Source organism: Lissotriton vulgaris, chromosome 8 (assembly GCF_964263255.1).
Source record: "Lissotriton vulgaris chromosome 8, aLisVul1.2, whole genome shotgun sequence".
Lineage (NCBI taxonomy): Eukaryota > Metazoa > Chordata > Amphibia > Caudata > Salamandridae > Lissotriton > Lissotriton vulgaris.
The window spans coordinates 439,726,141-439,747,889 of record NC_141696.1 but is presented as its reverse complement, the minus strand read 5'-3'; the positions used below and the strand labels follow the sequence as shown (position 1 = coordinate 439,747,889).

Sequence of the window (21,749 nt, the reverse complement as noted above, 5' to 3'; positions counted from 1 at the left end):
CCAATTATGATGTGATTCGAGTGTTGAATGACTGGGTCACTTTGGGCCTGATGAGGACCTCGGGTATTTGATGCAAATGGGTGATATTCAGAGCTCGTTCTAAATCCCACTGAAAATCGAGCCCAGTGAACAAACTGTGATGGTTAACTGTTTTATGTTACATTATATACCTGTCCTTTTTGTTTTCAGAAATATGTTACCAACCACCTCAGTCAATACCCCATCCCTTGGCAATGGGGCCCTCAATTCAAGAGATGCAGCGCGACACACAGCGGGGGCCAAACGATACAAATACCTGCGGCGACTCTTCCGTTTTCGCCAGATGGACTTTGAGTTTGCCATTTGGCAAATGCTCTATCTCTTTACTTCACCTCAGCGAGTTTACCGAAACTTTCATTACAGGAAACAAACCAAGGACCAGTGGGCAAGAGACGATCCAGCTTTCCTTGTGTTACTAAGCATCTGGTTATGTGGTAAGTTTCGAACATCTGGAAAAAGTAAAACTATAGAATTGATTTTCAGAATACATTGTACAAAGCTTAATGTTTCTTATTCATTTCAAAGAGTTAAGCAGGGAGTGGGTGAGATGAGGTTGTCAATAATGACTGGGATGCAGACAAGTATAAGATCGAGGCCAAGCACCTGGATTTAAAAAAAGGTAGAGGGAGGCACAAGCAGAACCATGCACCCCCATTTGTGCCCATTTTTTTTATTGAATTGAGGCCACAAAGTAGTGGAATGCTAGAGGAAGATGGGCCTAGAAATAGAATCCCGTTCTTGAAAGGCTTGTTATTTGGGCCAAGGAGACTAATGTACGTATTAAAGATTAATAAGAGCACAGATGTATTTATCACTTTGCTGGGGATAGAAGCTGTTTTTTTAAATTTTGACGTAAAGCTCGTTATTTGAGCCAAGAAGACTAATGCACGTATCAAAGTTTAATGAGAGCTCAGATGTATTTATCACTTTGCTGGGGGTGGAAGCAGTAAAACATTTTTTTTTTGTAAACAAGTATACGCACAACCAACAAGTTACATGCTAGAATTGGAATGCCAGTGAACGTGATAAACACAAACAATACTCGGATTGCAATAAAAACAGAATGTCTGTATTTGCCGCAGCGGGATTGCAGCATTGAAAACTTAGGTTGTTTTATAACAAAAATGACTTGTTGCCGCACAAGGAACTCCTACCAAAAGTTGACGAAACCCTTTGCGTTGCTCATCGCTGCATTTGGGTGTTAAATTGGTACTAAAGATGCAGAACGTGCTCAGACAGGGTTAACGTGTAAGAAGTCAGCAACACAGTGAAGCGATTCTACCACATAAGGCACCGCACTGAGCAGCACAATCCGCCTGTTGACCGAATCTTTTTGTCAAATCTGCTGCCCAATACGTTCCTCCTGTGCCGTATAATTCCAGTGGTCTGGTCAGTAGGTAAACATGACGTTCTAGAAGACTTTGAACCATGCAGGAAGTGTACAACCCCACTTCATGTAACCACCCCTAGTGCACTATTCCTGCTTCAGAAAGTTTGTTTACCCCATTTCTGAGGTGAATGACCGGGGAACATGCGGCAGAGTTTGGGGCATAATCACTTTGCGGTCTCTCAGGTTGAAATCGTAAGCAAGGAAACCGTTTTCTTTTGGGGGAAAGCTATTCTAGACGAGCTTTAATTAAATCTTTAACAAAATCACAATTTCTAAGCAAGAGTTACACCCTACAATTTTTTTACCTTTGCAGTAGTGTCACAATTGGTTTCCTCTATTCGCTGCTTCAAATTGTTTTATGTAACATAGACTACAACAAAATGTTTTTTGTTTCCCATCCCCAGAAGCACACTGCACCCCCTTTCCCATCGCTACAAACTGCTGCTCTCACGCTATGCTAGCCCTGCCACGTCTTCCCCCGCTACCCAGTTTTTATGGGGACCACTGATTCACACGTGTCGCCCCAGGCTGGAAAGCTGCAATCATTTCATGTCTCTGTTTTGGGACCCAGCCTTCCTCCCTGGTTGATACCGTGCAGGTCCGGCCCATAAATCCCATATGTGCGCCCATAACCCTACAGCCCACCTCATTATTTTTAACGAGGATAAAGATGCCAGTCTGCATGCAGCTGGACCATTGTGTGTTAAGCGGCAAGTCAACTCAGTGTGTTAAAAACTGGTCTTAAGGACGCAGGTGCAAAGTCTGCAGGGCTGGCAAGCCTTCCATCCTTCCCAGGTCAAGGAGACGTGTTTGATAAGAACGGTATATAATTCCGGAAGCACAGCGGTGGCAGACAGGCACAGAGGCCTCTGAAATGAGCACGTCATTGGTGTGTTTTGAGTGCTTTGCTCTGCATAGACAGCCTCTTCCATTTAAATTTCAAAGGTTGATAAGGGTCGAGGAAGAGCAGTCACGGTGAGTGAGGAGGCTGATCAGGCCAGAGTAGAGCGCATTACAGGCCCCTGTTGTCTCAAGGGTACCAAACAAAATAAACACAACATTTTATCGAATTAAAAAATAAAATGGAATGGAAGCCAAGGAGACACATATAGTTTCAAGTAGGAAATCTTCAGACACAAATAAGAGAATAAACCAGACAAAACCACGCAATGAATGCGTGCGTTTCCTAAAGTATAAGCGAATTGCCTCGCGGCGCTATGCATGGAATTGGTGAAAGCGATAGCGCTTTCTGCGTGTTTGGGGTGAGTGACAGGCACTTTGTGAGTTGGTGCAAGTGAACTTTACTGGGGGGAGGGTAAAAGGTCTTTGAGTGGATTTTTGAGGGCTTGAAAGACGCCAGAGTACCTACAACGGAGCCTCAAACCCACCTCTTTGTAAAGACTAATACACAGCCCTGGCTAACAAACTGCACGGAGTCTGCAGCATAACTCAAACACAAAGGGAAGGCGCCAAGAAGGTGGCCTGTTACTGTACCGAAATAACTTGGGCCCTGCACTCATGCAGTACACACAGGGCTCTAACGAACAGTCGACGCCCTCGCCTACCTTGACATCTGTAACAGACAAGCACCTGCAATTACAGCGTTGTTGCTGTGCGCAGAATACAAGCGCTACCAGGCCTTACCCTGGGCAGAATAAGCACTATATAAAATCACTGCAACATAAGAAACATGTACAGTATTTTTGTGCGCATATGGCTGATCACTGCAAACCTGGACGGGATAAAGACCTGTGGGTTGTGCGGGCCCACCGGAGGCTTTAATCACGGACTACTTACTCCACGCCCAAGCTGTACTTAGATCTCTGATCCAATGGAGCAATTTGTAATCAGAATTAATATTAACACTAAATATAAACATCGTAGTTTATCACCCAAGGCAAGGGTCCTCATAATGTGGCCGCCGCATGGGGGAAAGGCGAAGTGCGCCTCAGACATGTGAAACATATCTCCGCGGCGGGGGTACAACCTCCTTATGCACCTTCGCGTGTTTCCACCTTACAGCCTGCTATCACCAAGATGAAGCCAGGCAGAAGGCTCTAATTTGTAAGCGCGAGCTAATGACTGCTAGGCGAAACAAGTTTTTCATAGCGCATATTAGAACTTGAGTTGCGTGTAGGCGCTTTGATGGATTTATACTGTGGGTCAGGCTAAAGGTTAGGGCGGTAGGCCTCGAGCGTTCCACATGGGAATGCACTTCTCGCGCCGCCTTTGGGGCGCCTCGATTCGTCAGAGGCGCTAAACTTCTCTCATTGGCTATCTCCCCCCCACCCCCCCCAGATGTCATCTTGATCCTGAACCCTAGATCAGAGAAGCCAAGTGCCACCAGCAGCTTCAGATGAGTCATTCTCAGGCAGGCCTCACACGTGGTAGCAGAGAACCACCTTTGGCAGTCTGGGTCCAAAGCCCCCCCCCCCCCCTTCCACACACGCACCCAATCCAGGGCCCTTTTCACACAGAAAAAAACACATTTTCGGTGTTTCCACTAAAGACAGCATTTACCTCTGTGTCACTTTCTTCTAAGTGGACATTTTGTACCACATCCCCTCTCTCCACCATCCTCTGAAGGGAGGAGCACTCGAGAGTCACTTTAAAACCCAAAGAAAAACAACACATTAAAAACAAGTTACATCAAGTGTGTCTGGTGCTGTATTACATCTCTGGCATTCACAAACTCTGTGATTAATAGCGCAGCTCCTCCGAGACCGGCACTTACAGACCAATAAAAAACAGCGTGACGAAGCTTCAGTTAAGAAACTTCCTCACGATGGCCGTAATGCAGGTTACCATGTCCGGAGGGGCCGTTCCAAAAGCGGACAGGGCGGCAACGGAAAACCCTCCTTTCTAATGGTAAGCCAGTCTTTACCATGAACGCTGACGTTACCCAATAGAAAGGAGGGGCGGGGCTTAGGCTCCCTTTTTCTTTACAATATCTCTCGCAGGGCGGGGCAGCTTTGCTGCCACACCCACGCAAGACCTATAAACTATGTACAATAAAACATACAATGATCAAATCTAACACACATCCTGCCCCATTGCAGATGGGATTTAAACAGGCACCCAGCTATGCCCATCTTAAATTGTGCATGTTGCTGCATAGAAACCTCTGGACTATGATCGGGAAGTGGCTTTTTGTTGTTTCTATTTGGAGCAGATCCGCTGATATGTAGTGGGGCAGCATCTAGTTTTGCAAACAGTCTCCTCTGCCAAGACACATCTGTCCATGCCTCCCTGCCACTCGCAAAGGGGTGGACGAGTGATGCTTCGCCGTTTCCTTCCGAAGTATTGCTTAGCAATCGGCTCAGCCCAACAAGCAAACGTACACTATGGCCACACTCCCAACCATCCATAATCCGCAGCAAGGCAGCCTATCTGGTAGAAGTTGTGACCCAATACTTTATCCAAGTATGTGTGCATTCTAGCTCCATATGTAGTAATGATTGGGCAACCCCAGATGACGTACGGGAATGTTCCCTCTGTTATTGCATCTCCAACAACAGAGATTTACCATTCCGCTGTAGTCTGAAGGGATGAAATTGTACATAATGCCAATATTTAGAAGACAGTCTGGATAAAATATCCAAAGGTCTGGGGGGCATTTTTGCTTTGAGCCAATCGTCATCAACTGTGACACCAAGGTCATCACCCCACTTTTATCTAAAACTCAGGAATGGGTCATGGTACTTAATGATTAGGGGCCTATACAGTTGTGATATCCCCTATTTTGCCCATTTTTAGATTTTGCCTCCAGGGAATAAAACTCAGGCACTGCCCCTAATTCAGACACATGACTGTCCAGGGCATGCATGAGCTGCAGGTACCCGGTGAACTGGCTCCCATGAAGAGCAACATCAGCAGTTAACGGTGCAGACCTCCCCAATGAAGTAGTTACTTAAAGGAAGATTTAAAGCTTAACCCGGTGGGTCGAAATTTCTAGAAAGGAAGGAAAGAAGAATGGCGCCATGGATACTAGAAGCTCATTTTTTTATTAGTTGGAGAGTAAATAACAGTGCCATAATTTAAGCTTTATCTTATATTTTCACTTCAGCTGCACTGCTGAATGAGTATATAGTGCATTCATCTGCATTGCTCCCTGTCTGAAACTCCCACAGACAGCTTTTTGAACATCTGACATGTGCTGTTGTTGGGCACAATCCTAACAAATGAACAACATTCACATTTTTATCCCTTTTCAATCAAAATACTTTGATGTTTATTACAAAAATGTTATCCTGGCGATTGCACTTTTGTCATAATTCTCAAGTAAACACACTTTGAATGTCTAGCCTTTTCTAACCCAATAGCCCCCGTCATTCCATACATATAATAAGTTTAGGTTAGTTTCATCTCTCCTGTCATCTCGTCCCGCATTCCTCCCTCTACTTATGTCTCTCCTTCTCTCCTCTCTCAATGTTTTGAGACTGAACTATTGTGTCTGATGCCTGATGGAGCTACCTGGTTTAGCTATAGGGGAGATGGGCCGTGGACTTCCTCCTTGGTCGTCACCTACCCAGTCGGCCTTTAGACCGACTTCTTTTCGTCTCCCCTTGTTGTCTCTTCCCCTATCCTCCCTTTTTTCACCCTCCTCTCTACGCTCCATTATTTTGTCCCCCATGTTCTTTTAACGTTTCCTATTGAGACCTAGCTATTTGGCCAAAGCCCAGTAAAGCTACCTGATAGCTATAGAGGAGATGGGTTTTGGGACTTCCCCCTTGACCATCACCCTCCCAGCCGGACTTTGGGCAGACCTTCCTTCGTCTTTCTGCAGTTATCGCCCTCCCTACCCTTTACCCCTTCCCCTCTTCACTCCACTTATCTCGTTCTCTATGCTCTTGTAATTGTTTTTCTAGCAACTGTTGTAAATTGAAACTGATGTAATCTTGTAATTTTGTTGAACCTCATGTAAAGTGCTCTGATACCTTCGGGTCTAGCCAGCGCTATATAAAACTCTTTAAATATTTAAAAATAAATAAAGATCTACGTCACAAAGAACTGTCAGGAAAATACTTTCCAATGAATAAGGTACTGAAACCTCCTATTTGGTTGTCTGCAGTAGCCAAAGGACCATCATTATGGACTTCCTGAAGGATAGACATCTCCTTTCTAGAGCGGAGTGCAGCTCGTCCCTCCCTAGAACCAAAACTACTGCCTTCGTAAACCCAGGCCTGATCTTTAGATACAACCCGCGGAACACTGGAGATAAAACAAAACCATCCCGATAAATGAAGCATGCTTTCACCGGTTGCAGTGTTTTAACAGATGACTTGGGAGAGGAGTTGGGATCTAGAATAGGAGTGCAGCGGGTGCGAGCAATAAAACACTTACTTTGTATATCCTTAAGCACTTAATTAGAGTAAGTTGTGCCCTAATATAAACCATGGAAGGATCCAAGTCATCCAGTCAAAAGGATGGTAAAGAAGCTATGATTTGGGGAAGTACAAACACAAGAAGAGGAAGAGAACTCTTTGAATAAGAAGCAAGTAAATGAGACTGAAGGAAAGCCACCCTGTGGTAAGCAGTGGGCTGGCCCAAAACCAGTAGTACTGAGGGGGACCTAAAAAGGGGACAATAGAATAGTAACAAAAAGAACGGAACGGAGCTTCTCAACCCCCTTTAATTACATACATTTAATTATGTTTCATATAGATAATTTTAAAAAATGGCTATAATTGGGCCACTGAAATTATGTAGCAGTGAAGGACCAAATTATGCAAATGGGATGAGTAAATTATACAGCAAAGAAAGACCAATTATGCACCATAATCCTTAACCGTATTACTTTGTAATTTAAAAAAAAAAGTTTTACTATACAAGAGCTCAGATCACTTTTGCTTGAACAATACAAGGGATACACATATATCAACATTTATTCCAACCCCTCCAGAACACTCACCTCTATTGATTCATAATACCCTTTGACCTAGACTAACATGTATATACTGCTCTGTTACTTTGTAATTTTAACACCTGTTGATACAGAAAGGATACTGAATGCTATGGGAAATAAAACGAGCATTTGCAATGCAATAGGTCTCGCATTTAGGAGAGTTTGAGCTAATGGCACTGTAAATGCCGACCTTATGGAATTTAAGAAAACAACAAAGATAAGCGCTTTGAGGTCCTTTGCACTGAAGCACCTTCATCATCTGCGATTGAAGCACATCAGCAAAATAATTCCATGTTGTTGGAGTCTTGCAAATTATTCAACTTGGCCAGTGCTGCCCAATAAGATGCCAACCTCGCCAGGAAGGTATCATTTAATGTTCTACACTCCCGCCAATAAATCAGAGAAAATCCAGTCGAGAGGGAAGTCTCTCTATTTACATATGTGTCCTCTCTGTCTGCCATGGGTAGCCTAGGCACAGATGTCGGAGGATGATGAAGAAGCCGTCAGTGAGTTAAAATTGCCTGGTTTTAGAACGAGGGCGTGATTGGTGGAATGGGCACTCATGGGAAAATCGCATGAGAGGAGACACTACCACTTTAAAGTAAAAACCATCCTCACCGTACATCATCATCAACATAATAATAGATAGTCTTATTCATATTCGTATTAGTATTAGTGGCATTATCATTGTTGTAAGTATTATTACTATCATTATTATGATTATTATCAGTAGTAGTTGTATTATCATTATTATCCATGTTATCAATGCAAACAAAAAAAATAATAATAATAATTCATCGCAGCACACACATGATTCCCCAGAGTCAACATGCTGTTTCCCTAGCATAGAAATTATCACATACACTTTACAGTGAGTTAACCAGAATGACAGCTTCCGGAGGCAGCTCAGTGGGCTTTGTCGATGGTTTTTACTGCAAAGATATGTGTGCACAGCCTGTAGATCGCAGCATCAACGCTCCTGTGGCTCGGAGTTTTATCCTTTCAGGGTCGATAACATGAATCCTATGGGGGTGGCAGCAAACGCTACGCACTGAAGAGGCTGATATTCGCTGTGTGACTGCAAATACGAACAATGTGGGAGGCCCCCATCTTACTAGCTCTTCTTGTAACCTATATATTTCCTGACATCATCAGAGTTATCATGGGGAAGTTTCTTTTTTGGGGGGGGGGCACACTGCGTGAGCCCAGGCGGCCTGGAAAGTGACGCTGAGAGCGGCCGTGGACTCCCCTGTGACACGTTGATGGCCTGATTGCGAGTGACCAGCGGTGAGTGCCCTTGATGCCTGTGACATGTGGGGAGCTAAGAAGGTGCCAGGGGAGTACCCCCTGCTCCCCCGATGAGTTTGTCTGCCGGCAGAAGGGAGGCCAGATGGACAGCTAGATTACCAAGCTCTGCATGCCTGACCTTGACAAGGCGGCTGCCCAGTGATCGGCCCTGAGGAGAGAACCAGCAGCCCGACAGCGACAGGAGAGGGATATCAGAGGGGGAAGACCTACCCTAAGGCCCTGTCCAGTTCTGGTTGAAGAGAGAGGGGGCTGGGATTGACCGAATGTGAGAAGTTGGCCTGATATATGATGTTTCCAATTCTGGAACCACCTTGTATCAGTCCAAACAATCCCTTATGGTGTCTGGTTGTAAGTCAACCTTATTAGACAAGCTATCTTAAGGGTAGCATAGACTAAGCAGCCTTAAAGGCTTAACTCGAGGTCGTGTTAAGCGAGCTGTTTTACCAATCACAGTCCTGTAATATCAAATGAAAGGACACCACACAAGTATATATTATAAAAATATATGTGTTTATTTCTAAATTAATCCCCAGTACTCTTTATGAGCAAAGGGGCACAAGCGTTAAATCAAAAGCACAGTATAACATACAAAGTTGCACAATTATGGATGAGGGCGGGTGGCCACTCAAACCATATATTAAAAAAGTGGTATAAGAGATACCAATCGAACAGTGGTTAGGCCTAGGGCCTAGGGAATCGCTGGGAGCAGTCGGTACAAGCAATGCTGAAGTCGGGAAAAGCCCGCAGGATTCGGGTGCAGCACTTAAAGTGCAGCTTGCACCAATGCAAAGTCAATGGTGCGTAAAAGTTTCACAAATAGAGTTTAAGGACACTTCCGCTGAACCTAGAGGAACCAAACTTTAGACACAGACCCTAGAGGTGTGTACCAGTGTGGGAACACCGGCGTTGCAATGTTACCTCACCCACAGGAAGCGGGTGCATAGGGTCGAAGTGGCGTCGGGTTTTGACACGCAGGCTCTTGGTGCTTGGAGCTGAAGATGCTGCAGGCGATGTGAAGGAGAAGTGTCCGGTGTGATCCAAGGGTGGATCAGAGTAGAAAAGTACCTGAAAGCAGAGGGGACAGAGTCTGGGTCACTCCGCAGTGACCAGGGTGGAACCAGGACGGAACCAGGCAATGTCTGGCGCAATCAGGTGGTTGTCGAGGAGCTTCTCTCCGCTGTCACGTGGGCTCTGGGGCATCTGCGACATCCAGGAGCGGGTCACGATCTGTCCCACGCAGGGTCTCACCGTCGGCGCAGTCGGTTTCAAGATTGGAGCAAACAACACTTGGCAAGAGCAATCCACGCAGGACCGGGGGATTGCTTCTCACTCGGACCAGGAGGGTCAGAGCGGGGGCTCCTTTTCAGAGGAGCTAGTGCAAGTCTGGAGCAACCAGAATCGCAAGTCGGTTTTAGGTTTTCGTCGGCACAGGGGCCACAAGCCAGCTGGCAAGTGACCGGGCCAACGCGTCGAGCCAAAGCAAGCAGAAGGGCCCCACGCAGCACTCGTCGAGTGTAGAGGGGTGAGCTTCGGTGCAAGAGTGGCTCAGGGTTGGGGCTTCTCAAACCCCGGTGTACAGCTTCGAGGGTCACTCGTGGGCTGCACGGTCAGCGTCTCGTGGTCTTTCCAAGATGGCGTGCCCCACGCTCCCGGTCGCCTCCACGGGTCTCAGCTCTGCAGGGACTGTGGATCGGGCTGTAAGAAGGCAGGCAAGCTTGATCTCGTCGATCTCTATCGCTCGAGTTCCGGCGGGAACTGCAACAAAGCAGACGTTGAGGTGCTGGATGGTGTCTGTTTGCACAGGGTGGCCACTCCTTGACCACAAGGGAGATTCTTCAGTCTTCTACGTTGAGTAGGATGTCGAAGGGTCCAGAGTTTCGTTTCAAATATTTTGTCAGGATAATCTGAATGCGTTGGCACTGCTCCCATTCTTATACCAATCTAGGGGGCTGGATTAACTGCTAGGTCCCCTCCTATGGGTGGGACCCAGGAAGGGGGTGGATACACCCCTTTTCCTTTGATCCAGGCCGCGCTGGGACTGGGGCTGGTGTGCCCCAGAACCGGTTTGGCCGGATTATGCAAGGGGCAGCCTTGTGCTCCCCAGGCAGTGTCTGGTTTCTTTCAAACCTCCCTGCTACAATCCACTATCTCCTGTCTGGGGTGGTGTGACACCTCCATGCGACAGGAAAGCCTTTGTCCAGGCCTCCTCTGCCGAGTTTCGGTCAGCAGCAGGAGGTAAGACATGTGTCTGTGGCAGAAGCATCCATTTTGTGGATCTGAGGCTCTTTTAAAAATCAACCGCGTTTTAGCAAAGTAACATGTTGTCTCCCTCTAGAGGGGTGGAATGCTACCCCCGTCGCCAGGACTGGCGAGGGCGTAGTATTCCAAATCGTATGACACCTTACACGACATGTTTTGATAAAGCCAAACCAAAGTTACGATATAACCGCGAGGATTATAAGGCACTTAAGAGTATATGGTATGGCATTATCCGGGAACAGCTTAGGGAGTTGTTCCCGACAGCTGCAGACAGGCTCAGCTCATGCCAGAGCTCCATCTCACATCAAACCACGCACTCTGCCTCCAGGATTGATGAGGCCTTCCATAGGAGTGGCTCACAGGTTTATATGTGTCCAGATAGGTTTAGATATAGGCATACTATATCTAAGCAAGGGGTGATTACACCACCTTGCCCCAGCTGAGTGATCAGCCAGTTGTGTCAATTTTGGATAGCCAGCCAGGGGTGGCAAAAAATATGCTGCAGCCCCTGGTAGGCCTTGGATGCACCTATGCCCTGGGCACCTATAGTGCTCTGTACAGGGGCTGATAAGGTGACCCAAGCCAATTTAGTTATGCACCTAGGGTACATGGAATCCATTTTACAGAGAGAGCAGATAGCCTGGGGCCCTGATTAGCAGGGAACCAGGCCAACTAAGTCGAAAACCAGCTAAACACAAGGTAATAAATCTGGGGTAACCATAGTCAGGTAGCCACCTTCCTACACCGAACAACAGTGGAAGCTGCTAAAGGGCACCTGACCTAAAGATGGCTGCAGGGGAGTGATCACAGAGATTTCCTGCCTTGACACTGAGCATTCCCCACGAGGCACCAGCTCACGGAGCTGTCTGGAGGAGCGGCGACTGCTGGCCTGGGGGACCCCGGTGCCCGGCCCCACCTCGGAACCCTCCCTCAACTGTTGAGACCTAGCTATTCTGACTGATGCCCGGAGAAGCTACCCCAATAGCTATTGGAGAGATGGGCTGTGTATTCCCTCCTCTGCAGTCTCCTGATGCCCAGTGGATCTACCAGATAGCTAAAGAGGAGATGGGTTATGGACTCTCTCTCCCCCCTGCCGTCACCTACCCAGCTGGACCTTGGTCAGATTTTTCCCTCGTCTCTACGTCTTATCTTCCTCCTACCCCTTTACCCTATCCCCTTACCCTTCCTTTCTCCATTCACCTTGTCCCCTATGTTCTTTAAATGCTTTTCCTGATACTTATGTAACTTTTAACTGATGTTAATTGCAACATTATTGTTTCTCATGTAAAGCACTCTGATTCCTTCGGGTCAAGCCAGCACTATATAATAACTCATTAATTAAATATGTTCCCAAATAGTACTCTTTCTCTCTTTGTCTTCTTCCCTAGCTCTTATCCCCTCTCCCCTGAATCTCACCTTGTCTGCTACTCTGCATAGCCCCCTGTCATTTGTGCCCTTTGACTAAGCACTCCTTCTCCCCTTGTAGGGGAAAGATCCAATATTTATACTCTGGAGTCTCAGCGAACCCACTGAGAGAGTCCACTGCGCCAAGGGAGACACTCAAAGCTAAGGTATGGCACCCCTTGCCAAAGCCCTCCCTTTCCCCTTTTTGGGGAAGGATCTAGTATATAGGCCTTGGAGTCTCAGAGAGCCCTCTGAGAGAGTCCACTGTGTAAAGGGAGCCTCTCGCAACAGAGATAGGGAAGTGATACCGCTTCCCCTGGGATTTATTTATTATTTATTTTATTTTTGATTTTAAAGGTTTTATATAGCGGTGGCTAGACCCGGAGGTATCAGAGCGCTTTACATGAGTATCAGATCATAGTTACAGGTTACATCGTTACAAAGGTTACACAGTTATTAGAGCATGGCAACATAGTTACTTGTAAGGTCAAGATAAACAATAAGCACAAATGCATAATGGGAAAAGCAGGCAAGGGGAGAGATTCGGGGGGCATAGAAGTAGGGGAAGTAGACAGATAATGAAGACGGGAAAGAGGTGGGCAGGGTGAGAGATACTGCATGGAAAGAGGAGGGGAAGGGTGACGGGGACACAAACCGGTAGACGAGTCAAAGCAACGTCCAAAGTACAGTAAGCTGTGAGCACCTGACCTAAAGATGGCTGTAGGGGAGTGACCACAGAGATCTCCTGACACTAAGCATTCCCCACGAGGCACCAGCTCACGGAGCTGTCTGGAGGAGTGACGACTGCTGGCTTGGGGGACCCCGGTGCCCGGCCCCACCTCTGAACCCTCCCTCGACTGTTGGGACCTAGCTATTCTGACTGATGCCCGGTGGAGATACCCCAATAGCTATTGGAGAGATGGATTCCCTCCTCTGCAGTCTCCTGATGCCCAGTGGAGCTACCAGATAAGCCCCTTATGTATTTGTGCTTATTGTTTATCTCGACCTTACATGTAACTATGTTGCCATGCTCTAATAACTGTGTAACCTTTGTAACGATTTAACCTGTAACTATGATCTGATACTGATGTAAAGCGCTCTGATACCTCCTGGTCTAGCCAAAGCTATATAAAACCTTTAAAATAAACAATAAAATAGCAAACTACCGGAAATCAAAGATAACTCTGTGTGAAAGCACTTGCTGCAAAGATCTGTGTGTGAACTACAAGTCACGGCTACATCTCTGTGGTTGGGGCAGACGCAGCTTTCATTGTTAGGTTATCGATAAAAGGAGCTTCAATTCACCTGTTATGTACAGTGCTTCGAAGCTGCGCGGCTAGCAGCAGGCGCTATGTTACCCATTCACGATTACTTCGCTGCTTGCTTCTGGGCCCAGATGCAGGGTGCAGCGCGTGCTGGGGAAGTGGGGTGGGGGGTGGCTCTGGTCTCTTATTTTAGGATTCCGTGAGGATTCACTGGCTGATGTTTCTTGTTTTGTTTATTTGTAGCAGAGGGGCAATGACGCAGCAATGGTGTCGTAGGCAACACTACTGCTGAAGGTAACAGGCTTCTCTGCCCCCTAGTCGAATAAGAGTCATAATAAGGGTGGGCCACTCAACCATGGGCCTCGGTGCCACTGCACCTGCTATAGCAACGAGCGTTGCCCAGGCCCTGCTGACGAGGTAATGGCATAGGGGAGTTTGCCCTAGCCAGGCCGCCCAGCCTCATAAGACGCTCGTGTCCCTGGCACTGCTTCATTTTAAGGTGACAACATGGATTAGTGATCAAAGAAATAAATGTATTAAAAAGTCACACCTTGTTTTACAAAGAATTTGCTGCATTATGTTCTGTTGGTGCAAATAACAGCTGAACAGGTTACCCCCCCTCAATGGTACTCATTCCGTCGACCCCAGAATTTGAAAGGCCGGGTCTTCCACAGAGAGAATCCGAACCTGTGACGTTAATTTGGACGCACAGCACATGCACACAAACATACACTGTAGCCTCATTAATCTCATATTTAGAAGTTTCATTTACGTAGCGAAACAAACACACATCTCTCCGTGAAGGAGCAGTATTGAAACCGGGCATCCTGCACATACATACACACGTGCGCGCGAAGCTTCGATTGATGCAGAAACGCCGGGGCCCAGAGGCTTAAGAGGCCCACCAAATCCTGAATATTGCTGTAAACATCTGCCACAAAGCTCACTTCCTTTCTTGCACTACTGCTCATGGTGCACTGACTGAGCACGCACACGATTGTGCATATACACACCCACACTACAGTTTAAAACCAGTAATACGGACCCCCACTGCGAAGCATACATTGCGTGACACTTTATCCCCCTTTCAAAATGACTCATGCGGGGGTCATTCCGCAAAGGGCTTTAGGGCTCAGCGTGCAATCACCGGGATGGCTGTGTGAGAACACCATCCGGTGCAAGACGCCAACCTCTCTCCCCAGAGGATCAACTTAAAATGACAGGACGGCGATGCGGTATCGAACTACACTGCCCTGATTAATAAAATAAGAGTTTCTCTCAGTAGTGCACATAGGTTTTCATTCCTCATGCTGCTGGCTGGAATGCGGTCTTATCAGTTTTATTAAAGCAAAGGAGGACACGCGCAACAAAGCGCAGGACTTGTCCCCACTGCACAAGCCTGTCACTGAATACCATTGTGGGCACCGGCTTAAGAAAAAAAAGGCAGCTGCCGTAGGCCGCCATGCTGGAGGAATACCGACGCGCACCTCCGGCCCCGCCCACAATACCTTGCGGCCCGCCCTGCACCAGGCAGCATATCAAAGAAGGCAAAGGCACTGCATTGCGTTTGTTTGCCTAGCACACAGTTTACATGACAACTAAAAAAAACTGTGCGCACATAGCAATTCCCCTTTGTTTAAAAAAAAAATACCAGATAGGCAGCGGGAACCGAACCCTGCCTGTCACTGCCGACGTGCAGAACTCAGCAGCAATGCCACACCGGAGCGCAAGGAAAGCATTCCCAAACGAAGTAGAAGGAACACAGGGGCGACGATGACGCACCCACCCTAACCACGCCCCCATCCCGCCGAACAGCACGCGGCTGCCTATAACCAATTTAGGCACCACGAGGCAATATGTAAAAATATCTAAGACTAGCAAAAAGATCAAACTATGAAGACACTCAAGACCTGTGTTTATCGCTGGAAGGTTAAGTAATTTGCCCAGAATCTCAGCATGTTGAGTCGAAGCCGGGGCTCTAACCGGGTTACCTAATGCTAAAGTCAGCATCACAGATGTTATGAGCAACCGGTTATCGCAACAGCCAACGTTTCCAGCAGGGGGAGGGGCGAGAGGAGGGGGCAAGTGAAAGCGTTTCACTTGTGGGAGCGTGCAGCGCCAGGAGCAATAATTGCTTCCATATGGCGCTGCGTGCTCCTGCAAGTGAAACGCCACAGGTGCACGCGTTGCCATTGAAGGCAATGGAACACGTGCACGTTTTTGGCTGAAAAGCCTAAGCTACGGCAAAAAGTCTTTTTGCCTATGCAGCGCATGCGCGCTGCATAGGCGAGACCTAAAAAGGTTTCTTATGGAAGGAAGTTATGCACATTCACCAGATGCAATTGAAAATGATATTCAACAGCAAACAGTAATTTGTCTTTCCTTGAAGCACGGACACTCTTTTTTTTTTTCCTCCAGGTTCATTCCGATAGTTAGTGAGTGTGTGTTACAAAAAATGTGTACATGCAGGTTTTTTGTTTTTTTAGCTCTGTGTAGTTTGCAGCATACCCCCTTTGTGAACACTTTAACAGTGTTTCATTTATACACCTTTACAAATGTCTCCATTTAGCAAGACTCCCCCCTGTTATGCTTCAGATGTGTTAAGGTTCTTTGCTGTGAGGTCTGAAGCACGACACTTATTCTAATGTTAGTTCTCACATTCAGTTCATATGTCACAGTAGGTGATTCTTTTAGTGCACAGATTCTTTTGAGGTTATCGTCTCAACTACTTGCATCCTGATGATGACCCGGCATACTTTACATTGGATTGAAACATGAATTCTCTTAAAATCACCAGGAAAGATTTCAAATGTTAGGCTTTAACCAAGCCCACGGTAATGGGGGGTTTTCTAGGCTTTTAATTCTCCTTAAATATCATGTATCTGAATTCTGTTTTCTATGCAAACACAATCACAGATCACTGTTGTGAAGTTCTGTTAAGAGAAGAAATGTTTCTGCACCCTGCATGCTTCTTTTAGTAAAAGATGTGTCTCTTATTCTGCATGTTTGGTTTTGTGTTTACTCTGTGTCCACAATAAAGCCTTTTCGAATCACTTATTTTCATTAAGGAAGGGCCCCACACAACAATGTTGTATTTTACATGTGTACAATATGTGTAATTGTCTTGCTAGGGGCAATTAAATAATCAAGACCTCGGACTTTATAAAAAATGTTTAGAAGTTTATTTTCTTCGAATACCCTTTTGATACACTTGCTGGCTTTGGAGGTGTGCCTCTGGTGCAACATAAATTAACACAAATAATGAAACTAAATATGTTCATGATAAAGTAGGAATCGCCTTCTCCATCCTGTTGCATTGCATTTAAATATTGTATTGTATTGTAATTTAATTGCATTTATATAGCGCTTACTACCCCTGATAAGGGGTCAAAGCGCTTTTTCGGCGAGTAGCACGCTACTCCGGGACCCATAGAGGATTAGTGTTGAATTAGTATAGTGAAACAAGCAAGTACATTTTAAGTGGTGGATAGGTTAGTCAGTTATTTGGCTTTGGAATGATAGCAGAAGGATAGAGGAGGACAAAGGTTTGTATTTATATAGCGCTTGTTGACACACGCTATTCAGGAAGCCTACAAAGGATTAGTGGTGAATTAATATGGTGAAATATTAAGTAATTTCAGTGGTGGATATTAGCCAGTTACTTGGAGTGAGAACGATAGCGGAGGGATAAAAGGGGAAGAAAGATTTGCATTCATATAGCACTTGTTACCCCTGATGGGTGTTGAATCGCTATTTTGGCGAGTAGCATGCCACTCCGGAACCCATAAAGGATTACTGTTGAAAATGAGTATAGTAATAAAATATGAAGTAATTTGAGTAGTGGATATGTTATTCAGTTATTTGGGTAGTATTTTAGTATAGTTTATTATGGAATTTGAGAAGTGAACATGTTAGTCTGTTAATTTCGATTGGAAAGGATAGTGGAGGGATAAGAGTGAAAGATTTTTAAAAAAAGGTTTTTTTAGGTCTTAGCAATAGGAGTAGGCTTTTGGGTGAGTAAAAAGGAGTATTGGAGGAGAATACTCAGAGGAAAGAGTTTAGAAAGGTTTCTTTTAGGGGATCAGTATAGTAAAAGAGGTGTCAGATGATGCAAGGAGGGGTAGAGTAGGAGATAAAAGGTGGTCTGTTAGGTGTAATTACAACAGGTAGAGTGTGTCTGAATGGGATGTAGTTATGTATGGTGTTGATTGGCGTTGTGTTAGTGAAGAGTGTATTGGTTAGTGGTATAGGATAGAGTTGTGTACTGTTTGTAGGTGATGGTGGATATGTGTGGTAGTTGGGATAGTAGGGTGTGTAGATGTGGTTGGTTGGGTTTGTAGTGCAGGCTGGTACATTAATTTGTGCATAGTGTTGGTGTGCATTTGGTGTGAGTGTGCTGCTCTGTTTGTGGATGTGGATGGTGTGGGCTGGGTATTGCTAAATGAGAAAAAGGGCAGCATTTCTGGCCCTAGTCCCGACCAGTCTCGAACAGGCTCAAATAGGAAACTGCCCTTGTCCTCTCTGCCCTTTAACAGGCTTAAACAGGAAACTGCCCTTGTCCTCTCTGCCCTTAGCTGAGACGCCCGGGCTGAAACACCCTAAGCCTGGCCTTTTTTATAGCCCTAGTATTCAGGTGACCCCTTCAGCCAATGGGAACCCTAGCCCTAACACTATCCAATCACAACATTAGCCCTAAAATCTAGAGCCAAAAGGAGACCAGGACCTTACAGCCAATCTTAGCCCTAGTCCAAGCACCCAATCAGTTCAAAAACCCTGATCTCTACGTCCAATAAAGGCCCTAGCCCTACCAGTAGTCCCAAAACAAGTCCATTCAACCAATGGCACAGGTAGCCCTAGTCCCTACTTCCAATAGAAAGCCTAACCCTACTCTAAGTCCCACACCTAGTCCAGCAACCAATCACACCAGAAACCCTAGTCGCTACTTCCAATAGAAATCCTAACCCTAGTCCCAACCCTACAATGATTGAATCACAGACCCAGAAACCAATCAGAACCCTCAAATACCCAACCAATGAGGACATTAACCCTAATCCAATAGAAACACCAGATACAACCACCAATCAATGTAGACCTGTATCAACCACTAGCAGACCATATAAGGTCCCAGCGACCTCAGACAAGGTTTACTGACCAGGGAGTTGGAAGCTGCTTCTCCTGTTCAGAATGTCCTAGGAGACAGACCGGCTCAATTCACACTTTATCTTCAGCAGGTAAGGGCCTCACTAACTTGAAAATCTAACCACACTGTTTGAATAAAACTTTACTCCCCCTGCTGGCCAAAAAACGAAGTGTACAGGCCCTAGTAAAACACAATTTAAACAGCTCACAGAAGCACCCTCTGATGTAGAAAATCACTGTTGCTGGGGGGGGGGGGCTGGTTTCACTGGCTTGTGAACACAAAATGGTGGCTGGGGGTGCACTGTTATAACATACAGGTCTTAGCACAGAGCAAAGGAGAAATTTGGAGGGATAACAGAATTGTCACCAAGGAATGAGAGCAACAAACTACAGAGGTTGGACTGCAAATCCCACAATTCAATGCGCTAAATGGAGGCTATCATGGGCAGGGAAAACCACAAGTTTAAAACACAACACAGGTGATAAAATATGCAATTACAGGCAGGCTAAAACTACAATTTTTAACTGTAACAACAACCGGCATAGTCCGTAAACACAAAGTGAAAATCGTTTTTTAAACAACTTTTTGTCTTGGGGGAAAAGACAGCACTAGTCTGTCTCTTTATCACTTCCTGGACTCTGCTCACTGCAATCTGGGGGCACGGGTAGGCTGCAACTCACAAGATGTTTCGTGATGCATATTAAATCCAATCCCTTGTCATTGACCGGGTGGCATTAATTCCGTCTGGACAACAATGTAAAAGTTTTTAGAGCAAGCAGTTTAAAATCTGAACCTAGCAAGCAGCAACTGAAAGGAAACTAATTAAGTCTTATAAAGTAGCAATGCGATGTATCACGAATGCCATGCTTCTTTAAGCGACGTTTAGGGAAGAAACTTTTTTGTAGAAATCTGTAATTATGCAGCAGATAGCGGAATATGTGGTACGTGCAGTAAATTAATAATAATTGCTAACAAGATGCCGAGCCACTATACTCCCATAATTCTGACATTCCAGGTATAATTTAAGGAGGAAAAATACATGCTTGTATATGAAGCAACACTGCCCTCTACCGACTAAACCTAAATCCGCATTGGAGTAAAACGAAGTTAATCCGATTTCATGCTAAAACCGATTTAAAAAAAAAAGGTGAGCAAAATATTAATTCCAAAGTAATTAATGGTCCAACGTAACCATTGAGAACCGTTTTTTGCATTGAAATATCAGTTCTTCAGTCAAGAAATAAATAAAATCTCTTCCATTTTTAGCTTTAATTTTTTTTTTACAAAAGCCGAAAAACGTTTAAAGCCTACTTACTCAACAAAAAAAAGATTAAACAACCGAGCAGACCTAGGCCTGCTCTGGGGAATTCTTCTTTAATGTCACAATGGTTTCTGTGGAGGGTAGAGCATTTAAAGGACGGTTGCTGCAAACAAAATAAACACTCATCTTAACCATCACCACGTTTGTTCGCGTCAATGACATACTTAACACCCTCTCGGTGGAAGCTTTTGATCATCATTCCATCATCTAAGCCACCTTCATTATCAATGACAGTCCTGTTGTCTGCAAGGGCCATTTCCTCATTGTCGATCATCTTCTCACCGACATCCTCCTGTTCATTGATAGAATGACTAAATACCACTTCATTAGTCTTGGTGATGACTTTCTCATCAATGAGAAGACTGTCTTTCGCTACCATAAAGCTTTCACTGGTGCACATAACTGCTTATACATATTGTGTTTTAGTTCTTTAAGGTAAGCATCAGTTGAAATCCACCCCCCCCCTTCTCTTAGCAGTCCACTAATCAAATGTAACCTGACATTAAAATATTATAGTGGAAATAATAATGGCAGTCTACGTCCTAGACTCTGTGGTTTGAATTGGCTCTCTCGAAGACCTGATCGTCTAACAATTTCATATTTCAAGCTGCTCGTGGATATGAAGCGCGTTGTTTATGAAGGTATAATATTTCAATAGTTTGTCATTGACAAATACTGGAAGCTTTTCCATTGCATCCTGTGTGATAGCTTGGTCTACCACAATTTTAGCAACAGAGGTTCTAGTGACTTCCACATCATAACTATTCCGAAGTCTCGCCTACACAGTTGTTGTGCTGTTCTGCAAGGTATATTTGTTACAAATCAGTGGTCATACAAACCGCCCACCGCATACCATTTGTTGTTTTCGTTGTCACTCATTTGTAATATTTCATTTGCTCAGCTCCCTTAGGCTTCCCTTCTTTTCTTGTGTTAGCTCTTCCCTGGATCATGTCTGTCTTTGGGCAAAGCACTATTATTTTTTATTTTATAAGCATTTTCTTACTGATTCTGGACATGTAATGTGCTTTCCTACTGTTAACACAGGCATACATCTTCTTATTTATGTTCCTTTCACCCTCTTTTCCATCTCTATTGATGCTTTAGCTACATACACCCACTACTGTACGCCACTCAGCTCTAAGCTCCTCCACTGTACGCCACTTTACTCTACACCATTTCACTTTAGACAACTATACTCCTAGCCATTCTTCTCAATGCCACTCCAAGCCATGCCCCTCTACATCACTCCATTCTCTGCCTATGCCACTCTAATCTATGCCACTCCATACTACTACACTCATGCCACTCTACTCCACAGCACTTTACCCCACTCTTGGGCACTCTGAGCCATTCTACTCTATGCTAATCCACTTTATACTAATCTAATGTAGGCATTCCACCCCAGTTTATGTCTCTCTACTCCACTCCATTCTAAGCCACTACACACCGCTCCAAAAAATGGCAGTCTACAGCACTCTACGCTCTCTACTCTTCACCACTCCACTCTGCCATTCTTTGCCGCTTTATTCTGCGTCACTCTACTCTACCCCACTCCATGCCAGTCTGCTCCAAACCACGTCAGTCCACACCACTCCACTCCACTCCACCACCTTCTACATCACTCCAGTGCATGACACTCTATGCCACTCCAATCTATTCTACTCCACTATGTTAGCCATGATGAACAGCAGCCATGCTGCTGTTCAACATGGCTAAAA

General features: G+C 45.4%; 1 protein-coding gene across 1 annotated transcript in view; it reads left to right on the top strand.

Annotated features, from left to right (window-relative positions):
- Positions 1-21,749, top strand: part of UNC50 (unc-50 inner nuclear membrane RNA binding protein) — a 126,090-nt gene that overhangs the window by 56,044 nt on the left and 48,297 nt on the right. Inside the window, exon 2 of the mRNA XM_086934217.1 lies at positions 190-473. Within this exon, the coding sequence (XP_086790343.1) occupies positions 194-473 (280 nt within the window). The 5' untranslated portion in view covers positions 190-193. The remainder of the gene's footprint in view (positions 1-189; positions 474-21,749) is intronic.